We start from the raw sequence: 15,494 nt of genomic DNA on the forward strand, positions 1-15,494 counted from the left end.
TGCAGGAGGTCAGAACCCTGTGTTTGTTCTCCTGGAGGTGGTGTACTGGAAGTAGTTGCAACACGCAACCTCTGTCAGTCCTCAGAGCAGCCCCCACTGTTTTGCTGGCTTTTGCAGATACCTGTGGGTCTGAGGAGACAAGTTGGGCTGAGCCCAAAAGGAGGAGCTTAAACCTCTGCGCAAAATCTGGGAATCCCTCAGAGCACAACTGAGAGCCAGAATGAGCAGAAAGAGCTCACATTTCTGGTAAGGAGGCCACGTGACCAATTCCAGCCACTCTTAGTCCCTCCCAGACTGGGAGCTCACATAAAGGACCAAGGAGAGCCCAAGAGGTCACAGTGCTGGCTGTAAGAAGCTGGGAACACCAGGTCACCCAGACACCATGAGTTGGTCCTTGCAGCCCTGGAGTTTCTTTCTTTGCTGCATGCTTTTACTTCTCCCTTCAACGGGCCTGGCCGTAAGTGTCCTTCCGAAGTCATATTGTTTAAAAAAGAAAAGAAGAGAAAGAGAGAGAGATTGGGACCACTAGCAAAATATCTTTGTTTTTCTCCCACAGTACGTTGCTACCAGAGACAACTGCTGCATCCTAGATGAGAGATTCGTAAGTAGTTTCGGTGTCATCCCCGTTCCTGAAAACTAGAGAAGGGTGGAAAAACAGGGCAGTACTTTCATATATCAGTTGACAACTTAAGCTTTTGGGAAATGGTTTACTCTTTATGGATCGTATCTAAGACTTCTCTCCTAAGGTGTTTAATTGCCTCCTTATTGACTTGCAGGGTAGTTACTGTCCAACCACCTGTGGCATCTCAGACTTCCTGACTTCCTACCAAGAGGATGTGGACACTGACCTCCGGACTCTGGAAAACATCTTACAACGAGCTGAAAACAGAACCACAGAAGCCAAGGAACTAATCAAAGCAATCCAAGTTTACTACAATCCAGACCAACCCCCAAAGCCAGGTGAGAGAAAAGCCACTGAGGAGTTACCTCTTCTGCTTTTGGTTGTACTGTTTGCTTAAGTGATTTTTCTGTCCCTGGCCCTGTTACAGGTATGATAGAGAGTGCTACTCAGAAGTCTAAGAAGATGGTAGAAGAAATTGTGAAATACGAGGCGCTGTTATTAACCCATGAGACAAGTATTCGGTATGTGTCTGGGTTTTAATGTACTCTCCAAGGCACATGGAGATTTTACTTAATATTCCACATCTCAGAGAAAGTGATCATGGAATTTAGTTTTCATTTATAGTATCACATCTCTCAGTGGAGATAAGAGATTTTAGTACAAAATGAGTTGTACTGGCTTGCAATTTTTAAATAGTAATCACATTGGAGAAAGATTATTGTAGACATCTTCGAATGCCATTCTGGCTCTATTTACTTGAATGTCCCCCAGCCTGTTACAGTATAAGATCAAATACATGGGAGTTGAGGTGTTGAAATCCTCTTCTCAAATATGTCACCAAATCCACATTAATAAATCAGAGAAGGGACAGAATAAGGATCTTGGCTGCTATAGAAAATCATGTCAAATGTGAAGTAGAAAAGAAATGTCTTAGAGACACTTGACCATAGTACATGGACCTTATTCCTTGTCCCCTGTCTTCAAGTCTAGCTTCTCAGGGACTCGGAACATAGAATCGCAGGTATAGTTTTAACTCCTTTCCTATTCTCCTCCCGACTGAGCTCACAGCACCTTTGGAAACTGAACTAAATGATAGCTGGGGAAAGCGGCCTCCAACAGGCTTCTCCTCCTTCTGCTATCACAAGTTAGTGCTTATTGCTGCTACAGTTATCGTTATCATTTCCATTGCTTTGCTCATTAAAGTTTACGACAATTTCATTGTGAGAAAATGTCTAAGACAGAGAAACAAGGTGGTCCAATAACGTGTCCCTCTGCCTCACTTCAAAGACAGACCTGGTGGTGTGTGCATTGTTCATACTTATCTATCATGTCATGTCAATATTTATAAGCAACCATGTGAAGAGTGACCAAGGCAGAATTCTCTCTTGCCCCAGGTGTTTTCTAAAGATATGGAAGCAGGAAGGGAAAGTATCTTCCCTTTCATGTATAGTAATGTCCCAGGGACTTTCCCCACATAAGTTATAGAACAAGAGGCACACAGGAGAAGCTATTGCTGATCCCCTTAGGACCTACATCTCACAATTACCTGACTCCCCTTAGAGAGAAGACAAAAAAGTCTGCAAAGCCACCTGCAGTGACCTTTGTTTATTGACAGGGACTTTGTTATTTGCCGTCAAAGTTGAGACTGCCTGCCCCATTCAACTCTTTTCCCCAAAGCTTCTATCTGATTTTACCACTAGCAATTTTACAATTTCCCAGGAAAGAAGTAATTTGTCACAAAGGAGTCCTCCAGAAAATAAAGCAGCATCTCTAACAGGGAAGAATAAAATCATGTCCTTCAGAAAGGAACGCTTATCCCCTCTTACTGCATTGCTCTGTTTCTAGGTATTTACAGGACATCTATAATTCAAATAACCAGAAGATCACAAACCTGAAACAGAAGGTAGCCCAGCTTGAAGATAAGTGCCAGGAGCCTTGCAAGGACTCTGTGCAAATCCATGACACAACTGGAAAAGGTACACGAGAAGTTAATCAGGGTCATCAAAGCAAACAGCCAAAATAAAAGCAATTGTACACCTTGCACTATAGCAAGCTTGGACAGTATCTGACCTCAAATGTAAGGATTCCGACTGCCCAGAGTTTCCTTGGGTATTAATCAATAATTTGGAAGGAATGGCGATAGGCAGACTAGGGAGGCCGCCAACACGTTAAGGCCCCGTCTGGGGTTCGAGCCACTGCAGCTGTTTTGTTTGCTCTGTCTTTCATCAGATTGTCAGGAAATTGCCAACAAGGGCGCCAAAGAAAGTGGACTTTACTTCATTCGGCCTTTGAAAGCTAAGCAACAGTTCTTAGTGTACTGTGAAATCGACGGGACTGGAAACGGCTGGACCGTGCTGCAGAAGGTAATGGCCTCTGACTGCATGTGTATTTAAAAAAAAAAATGACCCATGTTGCTCCAGATGCTTCTCTAAGCACCTTGTGAACACAACTCTCACTGTGGCCTCTTTGAGATGAAAACTAGTCTCACCTTAACTGACAGAAGAGACTCTGAGGCATGAGACCACCTAAGTAATGAGTAAGAGGCAGGATTTGAATCCAGCAGCCTGGCTTTGCTGTACTCTGATGCAATACTGTGCTGACTCCACTGTTACACATTATAATATATAAGCCAAGCCTTTAGTGACATGGCATGGCAGAAGCCTCTTTCCTCAGATCAGGAGCTAACATTACCATTAACAATAACCCATAGCTTCTCTGAGGATACAGTCGGGCAGCTCACGACAAAGCCTTTTTGGGCATCTGCCTGCTTGGTACCCACTGCAAAATTGGCAGTGTAAAATTTACTTTGTAAGCTTGTGAGTTCTGAAGACCTTCGTGGGTCTTTAAAAAAAAACTTAGAACTAAAACAAAAAACAACAGAAATTTCCCATTAATGTAGGAGTAAGCATGTAGCAGGGGTGTGTGTGTGTGTGTGTGTGTGTGTGTGTGTGTGTGTGTGTATGTGTGTGTGTGTCCCTCAGAGCATCATCATTCCATTTGATAGCTGGTGAGATGGAGGCAGCTTGGAGGAGCTCAGTTAGCTGGCAATTGGCCAAATCATATCTTCCCACACATTGAATGGTGTTTCTTTATAACCACCAATCATCTTTCCTCTCTGCTTTCCCATACTGTTGTGCAACTAGAGGCTTGATGGCAGTGTGGATTTCAAGAAGAACTGGATCCAGTATAAAGAAGGATTTGGACACCTGTCACCTACTGGCACCACAGAGTTTTGGCTGGGAAATGAGAAGATTCATTTGATAAGCATGCAGTCTGCAATCCCATATGCACTGAGAATACAGCTCAAAGACTGGAATGGCAGAACCAGGTATGGTATGGAAGGGACGTTAACTTTTGTTGTAGCTATCAGCTCCATTTATCAGCTACTAATATATTATCAGCTAAGTGGGCCCTTTGCAGCTGGCAATGGACCAACAGCAAACAACCTGACAAATGCAAAGAGCATTATCTAGGTTCCTTCCTAGGAGAACATTTGGTTTTCAGACAGTCCAAAGAGAGAGCTAGGCTAGTTCTCCTCCAGGGTGGATATGGATGCTGGGGCATTCACAGGAACAATTTACATGCCTTGGAAGCACTCAGTGGCTGCTATGGGGCGTTCAATATGAACCAGAAATTGAGCATGAAATTAAATTCAGTCAAATCCAAGCATTCAGATTTCCCACTCAGGTAATGACTGCTCATTCTGTCAAATCATGGACTGCCTTAAAGTTAACTGACTCCTGTGGAGATCTGCAACCCTGCCAGGTTGAGCGATGATCTGGAGTTTGAGTCTTAAACACCTTATATAAGTGAAAAAATTGCAGAGCCTTCTTATTAGATATGAAATAATGAAACATACTCCATTTATAAACACATTTTTAAAGCTTTATTTTAACCCCCAAACTATCACGGTCAGCAAGCAGCCTTTTCCTGTGTGAGCACCCTCCATTTCCCAAGAATGAGGTATTGGGAAAGAGATTAGATATTTTCTGGAAATCTCTATTTAGTCACAAAAGGCCATTTTTCTCTCTGCTTTGCAAAACTATAGCTTCCTTTACTAGTTTTTCCAGAAGAGGTTTTTCTGTCTCTTGAAGCTCTCATTTCATGTATCACATAGGATTCATGGCTTCTGTGGTATTCTAGAAAGCCTCTTTTTGCTGGTACACCCTTACACTTTAAGTGGTATGGATGGATAATGAAACCCCTTCCTTCCAATTTGGAGCATGGGTTCACTCACTGTAGATAAGTACTGTGGCCTAAGATAATGTGTGAGCAATGCTAACAAAGGTTAAATGAAAGTTGAAATAATTAGATTTTCCTGTATGTTTCCATTTGATCTCAAGATTCTGTAACTAAAAATCCAGGTAGTGGCTTTTAGTTTTTCTGGGATTTGCTGAAGGCTTTTAGATCCATCCTGGGTGGTAGTGATGAGTTCTGGACTGGTGCACATGGGTATTGTTTAGAGTTGCAGTAAACGTCATTCCATTCATCTCTTTGGGCCTTGTGACTTGAGATCCTCCGTTCCATCCTCACAGCACTGCAGACTACGCCACGTTCAGGGTGGGTCCTGAGTCTGACAAATACCGCCTGACCTATGCCTACTTCATTGGTGGAGATGCCGGGGATGCCTTTGACGGTTACGATTTTGGTGATGACCCCAGTGACAAGTTTTTCACATCCCACAATGGCATGCAGTTCAGTACCTGGGACAATGACAACGATAAGTTTGAAGGCAACTGTGCTGAACAGGATGGATCTGGCTGGTGGATGAACAAATGTCACGCTGGCCACCTCAATGGAAATTACTACCAAGGTATTTTTTTTCTTCAGCTATGAGTGTTTGTGTAACAGATGTTTTACAGAAGATAGTAAACAGGAGCAGAAAGATAAAGTATTAAAATAAGCACAATAAGTCTTTTATATAATAGCTCTTCATTTCAATTCAAAATTGGATACCACTCATTATCCAACTGGCATTATCTTAAATAATAGTAAGCTTTTGCCTATGGCGTTCACCTCTACAGGTCCTCCAACTCCCAGAAAGCATCAGTGTTTTGATATTGTACTGTAATTCTCATTATCTGAGTTGGAATTTGGGGCCATGGTGTCTCCTTTAGGCCTACCATGTATAGGATGTAGATGAACTAGCATTACCTTATCTGTGCTTGTGAACACATATTATCCTGGCTCAGCTGTTTAAGAACTGTGTGTCAGACGCAAGCGGTGGGCAGAGGATAGATGTTAGGAGAAGTGAAATGAGAGGCACAGACGTACTAGTAAGAGTGATAAGGCACAAAAACCTGGGTAAAGGGTCTAGCCTGAGGATTGTAGATGCTCGTTTTACCATGCAGGAGGCGGTGGATTCTGTAAAGCTGAAGGGGTTTGGAACACTGATTTCCACCTAGGAGTTCTGTTTAGAGAGACTCCAGGGATACTAAAGGATTTTAAGAAGTTAGAATACAGCCCCATTTACTGATGAGTAACTTCGTGGTGATGTAGAACTTTCTAGAGACACTTTCTAAAGCCCTTAATAGCATCTTCCATTAGCCAGACGATTGTGCTCTTCTGCGGTTTCAGACCGCCTGATCAGGAATCTGTGGCTCCTACCATAGTACCTGAATGATGCAGGTTTGCCTCTGATGGGTTGGGGGGGGGGGGGGAGACAGAGACAGACAGACAGACAGACAGACAGACAGACAGACAGACAGAGAAAGACAGAGACACAGAGACAGACAGACAGACAGACAAAGACAGAGACACAGAGAGACAGACAGAGACACAGAGACAGACAGACAGAGAGAGGTGTTCCAGCCTTGACAAAAATGGATAAATTTAAAGTATTGACATGATCACCAAAATGGCTTGTTGGCTTTGGAATCTCTAGGAATATTTTCAGTTAGGAGGAAATGCTGTAGACTTCACAGTCATTCTAAAGGAGCTCTAATGAGCTAAGGAAATGTAAGGAAAAAAAAAAACCCACATGCATGCATCTCTGACTCCTTGCAGGTGGCACTTACTCAAAGTCATCTACTCCTAATGGTTATGACAATGGCATTATTTGGGCCACCTGGAAAAGCCGCTGGTATTCCATGAAGGAAACCACCATGAAGATAATTCCCTTCAACAGACTCTCCATCGGAGACGGACAGCAGCATCACATGGGGGGATCCAAACAGGTCAGCGTGGAGCATGAAGTGGATATTGAATACTGATCAATTATCTGCCTGGAAGTTTTTTAAACAGATATAAAGAATTAACTATTACCTTCTATTATCCTGTACAAAGTTCCAATAATTTCCTCAATGTTTTTTCTACATCTCTATATTCTATTTATTAATTTTTGTCTTTCTTAAAATGATACTTAGCCATAAATGGAAATTAAAATCCATTTGGACCATATTTCTAAGTTACTTGAATCAAAGTTATTAAATAACTTTGACAGAATTTTGTTTAACCTTTCTCCTAAATATTAAAAGTAAAACTACTGTACTTTGTTTATTTTATGATCAGCTATAATTATTGTTTGGGGTTTTTTTTGTTTTTATAATTTCTTATATTTTTAGTATGTACTAATAAAATAGAAGAAAATTTTAGAACTTCACCTGTATTTTTTTCATGTATTTAACCTCTTCATCATTAATATTTAATTCTTCTTTTTAAACAAAAACAGTTATATTTTTAATATATTTTTGTTTTGTTATATATTCATAGGCTGGAGACGTTTAAAGAACATTTCAAAGCTGATTTGCTTTTTTAAAGGACTTTATCCAAGCAGAAAAATATAATATTTTTCCTATGGGACAATGGACTTTCAGAACCTCACTTCATTTCCAGAGTTAATGGAATCCATGTTGCAAACTCCATTAGCAGTTTTATGCTGGCGATAATTTATCTACATGAATTTCAATAAACATTTTGTTTCCTAAGATAAGACTTGCTGGCTTTTTTTTGGAAAAACCTTGGAAAGCATTGCAACTGTTAGTTGCAGAGTTCATATGTTATGGCTACATAGCATCCAAGCCAGGGGGAGTTGGAGGGAAAGAAAAAACATGACTCTTACCCTCCAAGGGGTATGAAATGCCCAGAATACAGTAGCTTAAGGTGACCGGTGCAACAAACTAAAGTGACAATATTCGATGTAAGAGCAAAAACACAAGTCACAGAGCCCCAAGCATATAGCCAAGGCATATCATAGGTTGAATACACACTGCTAAAGTAAGCTATTGGGAGATTCTTCTAGAAGAACCTTCAGCTCCACGCACCTATAGCCAGTATATCACATGGAACTGTTATTCAGAGCAGAACTAAGGGACAATCTGCTTATTTCACTGGTGAGTCAGGAGGTGAACAGAAAGAACCGATTCCTCGCTCTAAGTGGGAGTTATTGAGATCCTGGAGGCTTGACTTAGCTAGCACATACTTTTAGGGATCAGCTAAGACTGGGAAAACTTGCATCAAGTTATTGTACTGAGTTCTTGATTCATTTTATTGAGAAAGTATCCTTTATCCTTTATGGCTAATATACACTCATAAGTGAGTACATATTATTTTGCCTTTCTGGGTCTGGGTTACTGCACTTGGGATGATCTTTCCCAGTTCCATCCATTTGCCAGCAAATTTTATGATGTCATTGTTTTCAATAGCTAAGTAATGCTCCGTTGTGTGGATGTACCACTATTTAAAAAAAAAAAATCCATTCTTCGGTTGAAGGACATCTAAGTTGCTTCCAGTTTCTGGCTATTACAAAAAAAGCTGCTATGAGCATAGTTGAGCAAGTGTCCTTCTGGGATGGTGGAATACCTTTTAGGTATATGCCTGGGAGTGGTATAGCTGGGTCTTGAGCTACAGACCCAAAGAAGATAAGTAACAAGAAGAGTTCAAAGGGGGATATATGAATCTCACCAAGAAAGGGAAACAGAATAGACATCACAGGTAGATGGGGAGAAGAGACTGGATGGGGTGGGTGGTGGGGATGGGAAGAAGAGGGACTGGGTGTTGGGAGGATAGCGAAAAAAAGAGTACTGGAAGCAACACCTGGAATCAGGGGTGGGATCTCTGGGATGAGCTAGAAACCTAGGCGAATGGAAACTCCCAGGAATTGAACCCACCATCTCCTGTGACCAAGCAAGACTTCTAGTAGAGGGAATGGGAAAACAACCCAGCCACAAAAGATTCAACCTACAATTTGCCCTGCCTACAAGATTTGCTGAGGTAAAGGTGGTGCAGATATTGTGAGAGTAGCCAACCAATGACTGGTCCATCTTGAGACGTATGCCATGAAAGGGACCCCACTTGTCAAATTGTCTGGAGGGCCAGGACCCACAGGCTGGATATCCAGAGACCTAGGATAGAACCAAACATGAATGTCTAGCAGTAGTGATAGTAGTAGCAGTAGCAGTATAGTAGTAGCGAAGTCAATGGAACATTCCTAATGATAGTCTGCTACTCTCTTAGATTTGTGCATAGCCCAATTGTCATCACAGATACTACACTCAGCAAATGATGGAAACAGATGCAGAGACCCACAGTCAAACATTAGGTGGAGCTTGGGGAGTCCCACTGAAGAGGGAAAGGATGGATTGTAGGAACCAAAGGGGTCAAGGACACAAAACATACAGAATCAACTAACCTGGGCTCCTAAGTACTCACAGAGACTGAACCATGAACCAGGGAGTCTACATGGGACTGACCTAGGCCCTCTGCACCTTCTGTTAGAGGGGGACACCTAACAGTGGGAGCAACAGCTGTCTCTGACTAGTTGCCTGCCTTTGGGTGCAGCTGTCAGAAAAAGGAGGTGCCTAGTCTTACGGCAACTTGATATGCCATGACTGGTTGATAGCCATCAGGCCAGCCCTTTTCTAACAAGAAAAAAAGGAGGAGTGGATATGGTACGGACAGGAAGTGTGGGGGTGGGACTGGGAGGAGAAGGGGAGGGAAAACTGTGGTTGGGACGTAAAATAAATTAAAAAGAAAAAAGTAGAAAGAAAAGATCAGTTTGTGACAAAGCTCTCAGTTTTGATTTGGAATGTCTTACTTTCCACAATTTCTTTTCAAACTCCCTCATTTGCTGATTTTTATGACCCCCCTCATTTAAAAATAAAATATTCTGTAAAGACATCACTGCAATTCTTGGCCCATATTAATTTTGTAGTTAATTTTGAAATTCATTGAGTTACAAAAAATGGGTTAACTTCAAACTTATACCCATTTGGTTATTAATACCTACAGGTAAGTCTTGAAGGTTACAGTTTTGGAAGTAAGGCATGAGAAATACTTCCAGACTCAATTAGACCATGCCTCTGCAATAGACAAGATAAAACACTTTCCTAATAAATCAACAATGAAGCTTTTAAAGTGAAGCTCAGAGCTTGGCGCCTTGAACAGACATGCAGGTTGCCTCCACAGCTCAGAATCACTGACACCTGTCTCCTTTATTGTGCCAAAGACTGGAAAGCTTCAGAAATAGAAGTTAAATGCCAAGCGTGCACCCAAGATTTCACCTCTTAGCTACAGCAGGAAGCTTCCAAAAAGGAACGTGACTACATGCAGAACAGTGAACTCTCGGTAGCATAGGTGACAACCTGAGCTCAGTCCCCAGCACACACACACAAAAGGTTCTGGTTCCAAGACTTCAAGCTCTACAAATATAAAGAAGATGACTTGTGTTCACGGGCAAGAATAATGACTTATTGGCCAAATGCAACAGTTTTAAATATACCTCTGAGGTACTGTACCTTTCCCCAGTTCTTTCTTTACTGTGGCTATAATTTATGGGCAATTTCAAGACTGTGGGTGTGAACTGAAGAGTTATAACTAGCCAGGTGTGGTGACCTACATGTATAATCTTAGCACTTGGAGGGCGTCTAAGACAGGAAGATCATGAGTTCAATAAAATTGGTAAATAGTAATTCTATTAAGGTTAATTATATATTCAATAACAGACAAACTATGTATGAAAATGGAATTAAGGTGATAAAGAACCAATTCACAACTACAGGTTTTCTGCATGATTTTGTAGCATGATTTCTGCTAAAATCCAAATATTTTCTGCAAAATACATTCTAGAAATCGTAACATTTTTTAACTTTAATCATTGTGCTATATATAAGAATTTATTATCTTTAATGTGTAATTTAGTTATGATCGCATATTTTCTTAGAAACAATGATATTTTTCTGATGTAAATCCCCCTTTATGAATGCTAAAGACATTTTTTTAGACTACACAATGCAGTTGTGCATACCAAAATCATTTCACACATCAAAGGAAGCAAAGGCTATTATTAAACATACCTTGGTAGGGAGCACTAAATCCACGGTAGCGGTGATTGCTGTCTGTAACAAAATGCAGTCTGAGCCAGTTTTTGTTGCTGACAATTGGTGGTGGAATATTCATTCCAGATAACCTGATTTAAGAAAGACAACAAAATAAAAATTTAAAAAAAAAAAAAATCAGCCTGGGCTATAATACAGAACGGTGTATCAAAAAAAGAATGTCAAGGGGAAAAAGAATGGGGAAAGAGAGAAAGAAAAAAGAGGAGGAAGAAGAGGAGGGAACAATCTGTGAGTTTCACAGGAGCTTAAATTCTTTAGCTCTGTCTCAAATTAGCATGAACTAACAAAAGTGTTTTTGTAGTAGATACCTTGGTTTATTCAGATGCTAAATCTGAAAAACATAAGGGCACATTAAACTATAGGTAGAATGTCCAGCTAACAGGTTTTTATTACCATGATGAAGCCCAAGAAGAATGGGGCAGGCTGGATGGTGGCCCAGTGGGCAAAGGCACTGTCTGTATCCCCCAGCTGATGGCTCAGTGGGCAAAGCACTTGCTGTCTGCATCCGCAGAACCAACACCCAGCCAGACTCAGTAGGACATATCTGTAGGGCTATGGAGAGGTAAAAGACATAGACAGAAGAATCTCAGGATGCTCACTGGTCAGCCAGCCTGGAGTATGAGATTCTGTCTCAAATAACATGGGAAATGAGGATGAGCACAGAGGTTGTCCTGTGATCTCCATACATACACCACAGCACGTATACGTCACCCTCACTTATATGACCATATACAAGAGACAGAGAGAGACAGAGACAGAAAGATAGACAGACAGAGACAGATGGAGAGAGACAGAGACAGACACCAGATAGACAGGTAGGCAGGCAGGCAGGCAGGCAGACAGACAGACAGACAGAGGAGTCAAGGATTTAAAAAGTAGAGGAGTGTGAGGAGACAATGTAAGATAGTAAGATAGTTGAAGTGAACAAGGAGCACTGAGTGAGAGGACTCCCCTTCATTCCTCTCCTTGTGAATGTGCTCACCATGTGAGGTGGAAGCTGAAGACACTTCCACCCTTACTTAGCACATCATTCCATTGGTCTTGGCTGGATCCATCTCTAGAATTACTGATTATTACTTATTCAGAGTCCCTTTCCCACCTTCCCCTTAACGAGCAGTCTTTATAGCAAGTTTAACAATTGCTACTTTATTTATTTGCTTTTTAGCTTACCATAGATTGTATGTGTATATTGTTTTAAGTTAACAAGGAAATTTTTCTATAAATCGGTGCTACTGAAGAGCCTGGGCCTCAGCTTGCCTGTTACTAGTCGCCATTAAATGCAAAAATTGAGGACTATCATTTTTAAACTTCTGTCTGTATTATGTTTGCTTAGCTGACATTTATTGAAGTGAAATGTTTTATGTAGCGTGTTTGTTTGTTTGCTTGTTTGGGTGGTTGGTTTTCATGTTTCATATGCTATTTGTTTGTTTCAGATCGGGTTACTCTGTGTTGCCCTGGATGTCCTGAAACTCACCCCCATAGCCCAGACTGGACTCAAACTCAGAGATCCACCTGCCTCTGCCCACCAAGTGCTGGGTCGTAAGGCTTGTGCCACCACACCCAGCTGTTTTATGTAGTTTTGTTTTTAATCTTACTGTGTTTTACAATACATCTATAACTGAGTAGAACTTTATTTATTTATTTATTTATTTATTTATTTTTGGTTTTTCGAGACAGGGTTTCTCTGTGTAGCCCTGGCTGTGCTGGAACTCACTCTGTAGACCAAGCTGGCCTTGAAATCAGAAATCCTCCTGCCTCTGCCTCCCAAGTGCTGGGATTAAAGGCATGCGCCACCACCACCCAGCCTGAGTAGAACTTTAATAAGAAATGGTTCTTCATCACAAACAGTTTGAGAGTCTCTGAAATCTTTATTTCTGTTACTTTTCCCTTTCCTCCCCCCTGTTCCTTCTCTTCCTCTTTTCTATTTGGTGGTGTGAACATCCAGCCCAGAACCTCACCCATTCTAAGAAAGTTCAACCCATGAGCCACACCCCTTGTCCAGTAACTTTGTTGTTGTTTGGAGACCCTTCTCCAACTTGAAATCTTTATAATTTCCCTCTTTGAGTCCAATAGTTATAATGTGGATGGTATTTACTTCCAAACATAATTTTTCGAATATTTTAAATTCAGTTTACAAATTTAGTATTTAAATGCAAAAATTTAGTATTTAAATGCCAAATTTTAGTATTTAAATGCCAAAATTTAGTATGGTCTGAGAACATAGCCTTGATAATCTTGATTTGGGGGGAAGGCAAAGTTCTGCAGATTCTTTTGGGGAAGGGCACTGTCGCTGGATTAGTCTATCCCACAGAATGATCACAGCTCATAACCACTCTCCAGCATGATCTATATAGCAGAGGCCTGTTGATTGTTATTTCCTTTAAGAAGGGGGGAAAACAGGCCAAATTCAAATGAATTCTTACTGGCTTTGCAAGCAGGAGCTTTGGTTCAATGGCACTGCAGCCATGATTGGATTGTTGTGAAATGTCACAGACCCACCCATTGGAGCCATCAAGACAGCTTTCTGGGAAGGCTGCTGGCACATGGTGAAACTTGCTCACTTTAATTTCACTGGGAAACACTGACGGCAGAGATCGAGTTAAGTTCAGGTTTACGGCATTCACTCAAATCTAACTGGGTCACGGTTGTGTCTCTCAAAGCTAGACACCAGATCTTTGGCACTGGCTCCTACCCAGCAGGTCAACACTAGATTTTATCTTACTGGCAAATGGAGGGGACTCCATAAGTCTGAGTGTTGACTCTCCTTAAATAAACATGGCAGGGCAGATTCCACTCTGGAATTATCCAGGGCACATAGTTAAACTGTCACAAGAAAAAAAAGAAGAAAGCTAACATTGTGGAAACTTTGGACTGGCGATATTTCATTTTGTTTGCATTGCAGAGCTGTGGTGAGGGTCACATGACAAGAGAGAATGTAGAAAATTGTTCCAACAACAACGACAAAATTGAGTTGATTCTTGCTGGGAAGATGAATAACCCTCCCAGCTTTGAATCTGATAGTCTGGAAGTATAAATTTAGAACATCAATTTTTTGAGTCACGTGGTATATGATACTCATGTAGCCTAGGCTGACTTCAAACTTACTATGTGGGCAAGGGTAACCTACTCCTCCAGTCTCCACCCTACCTATGTGTGCCACCATACCTACCGATGCCACAGGTAGCATACTTTCTTCTTCACTTTTGCTCTTCAGACTTTAGACTTTTGTTTTCAATTTAGAGGAATCTATCTTTGTGTCCTGGACAGGAATTTTAGAAAATGTCCTTCCATGTGCATTCATTTCTCTGTTGTTTTTCTCAGTACTTTTGTTGCTACTGTTGAATACTTATCTAAATGCATCATTTTTATAATGGTAAAACCAAGTCAAATGTCCTTCAAAACTGGGTCACTGACTGAGGCCTTACCTTCAGAGTAGAACTTGTATTTCGAGTATGCTAGGCTGACCCCAGTACCACTTACCAATACTTCTTGTTAGTAGGAAAAAGTAAAGGTACATATTTATATAGAATTTTGTGATGCTAGATATGAATTCCTGTCAAATGTGTGAATTCTTGGTTGTGATTATTTGTAATTGCTAGAATGATGTCAGGTACAAAAGGATATCTAAATCAAATATCCCCCTCAGGCTAAGGGAAACAGTACAAATTTCTAGGGAAAAAGCCATTAATTAGCAAGTTATAAATTATATCACGGAAAATTTCTTAAAACTTTATTGATTTATTCTTTTGCTGTTGGAAAACCATCCTTTCTGTCATATACCTCTAGAAAATGATGCTTATTGTGTTATTTATAGCCTATGAAGCTTTATGGGTTCATGGCATACAGAAAGTGTCACAGGATGGACACACACACACACACACACACACACCACCCCTGGCACACAATAAAGAACCAGGTCAAAGATGCCCACCCAGGTGCCTATTTGAGGAATCCTAGCACTAGAGAGAAAATGGGGAGCTTTTGGTTGCAGGATATTGGACCATCTAGGACAATAAAAGGTGCCATTTCTGAGGATTCTGCTGTAACTGTCTGGGATCACTCTTCCCCTCTGCTGCTCTGATGTCTAGTACAATAAAGTACCATGAAGAAAAGCAAGGTAGGGCTGCTGCTCTTAGGTGACATGGTCAGAGATGGCCTCACTGAGAAAAAGGAAAAGGAAGAGAGGGAGGAGGAGGAAGAAGAGAAAGAAGAGGAAGAGGAGGAAAAGGGGGAAGAGGAGAAAGAGGAGGAAGAAGAGGAAGAAGAGGAAGAGGAGGAAGAAGAGGAAGAGGAGGAAGAGGAGAAGGAGGAAGAGAAAGAGGAGGAAAGGGCGGAAGGAGTGGAGGAAGAGGAAGAGGTTCCTTTTGAACAGATGCTGGGATGGAATTAGAAAGTGAGATAAGTAGGCACTCCAAGGGACAATGGAACAGCAAGAGCACAGTCCTCAGGTGACATCCCTAGAAATGATGGCTTTCAAATTATCTTTGTAAACTAACTTTCAGGAGATTAAAGGTCCATTTACCTGAAGCCTACCAGAT

General features: G+C 41.2%; 1 protein-coding gene across 2 annotated transcripts; it reads left to right on the forward strand.

Annotated features, from left to right (window-relative positions):
- The first annotated feature begins 296 nt into the window (after positions 1-296).
- Positions 297-7,553, forward strand: Fgg (fibrinogen gamma chain). 2 transcript variants are annotated; one of them, XM_034500480.2, is made up of 10 exons: positions 297-457; positions 557-601; positions 777-960; positions 1,050-1,143; positions 2,468-2,598; positions 2,852-2,985; positions 3,766-3,950; positions 5,158-5,435; positions 6,629-6,798; positions 7,334-7,553. In XM_034500480.2, exons 1-10 carry the CDS (start codon positions 383-385, stop codon positions 7,346-7,348), a joined length of 1,311 nt encoding a protein of 436 aa, XP_034356371.1. In that variant the 5' UTR covers positions 297-382; the 3' UTR covers positions 7,349-7,553. The 2 variants fall into 2 exon arrangements, with proteins under 2 accessions (XP_034356371.1, XP_034356370.1); XM_034500479.2 differs by lacking the exon at positions 7,334-7,553 and having other exon boundaries at positions 6,629-7,021.
- Positions 7,554-15,494: the final 7,941 nt, after the last annotated feature.

Source organism: Arvicanthis niloticus, chromosome 4 (assembly GCF_011762505.2).
Source record: "Arvicanthis niloticus isolate mArvNil1 chromosome 4, mArvNil1.pat.X, whole genome shotgun sequence".
Classification (NCBI taxonomy): domain Eukaryota; kingdom Metazoa; phylum Chordata; class Mammalia; order Rodentia; family Muridae; genus Arvicanthis; species Arvicanthis niloticus.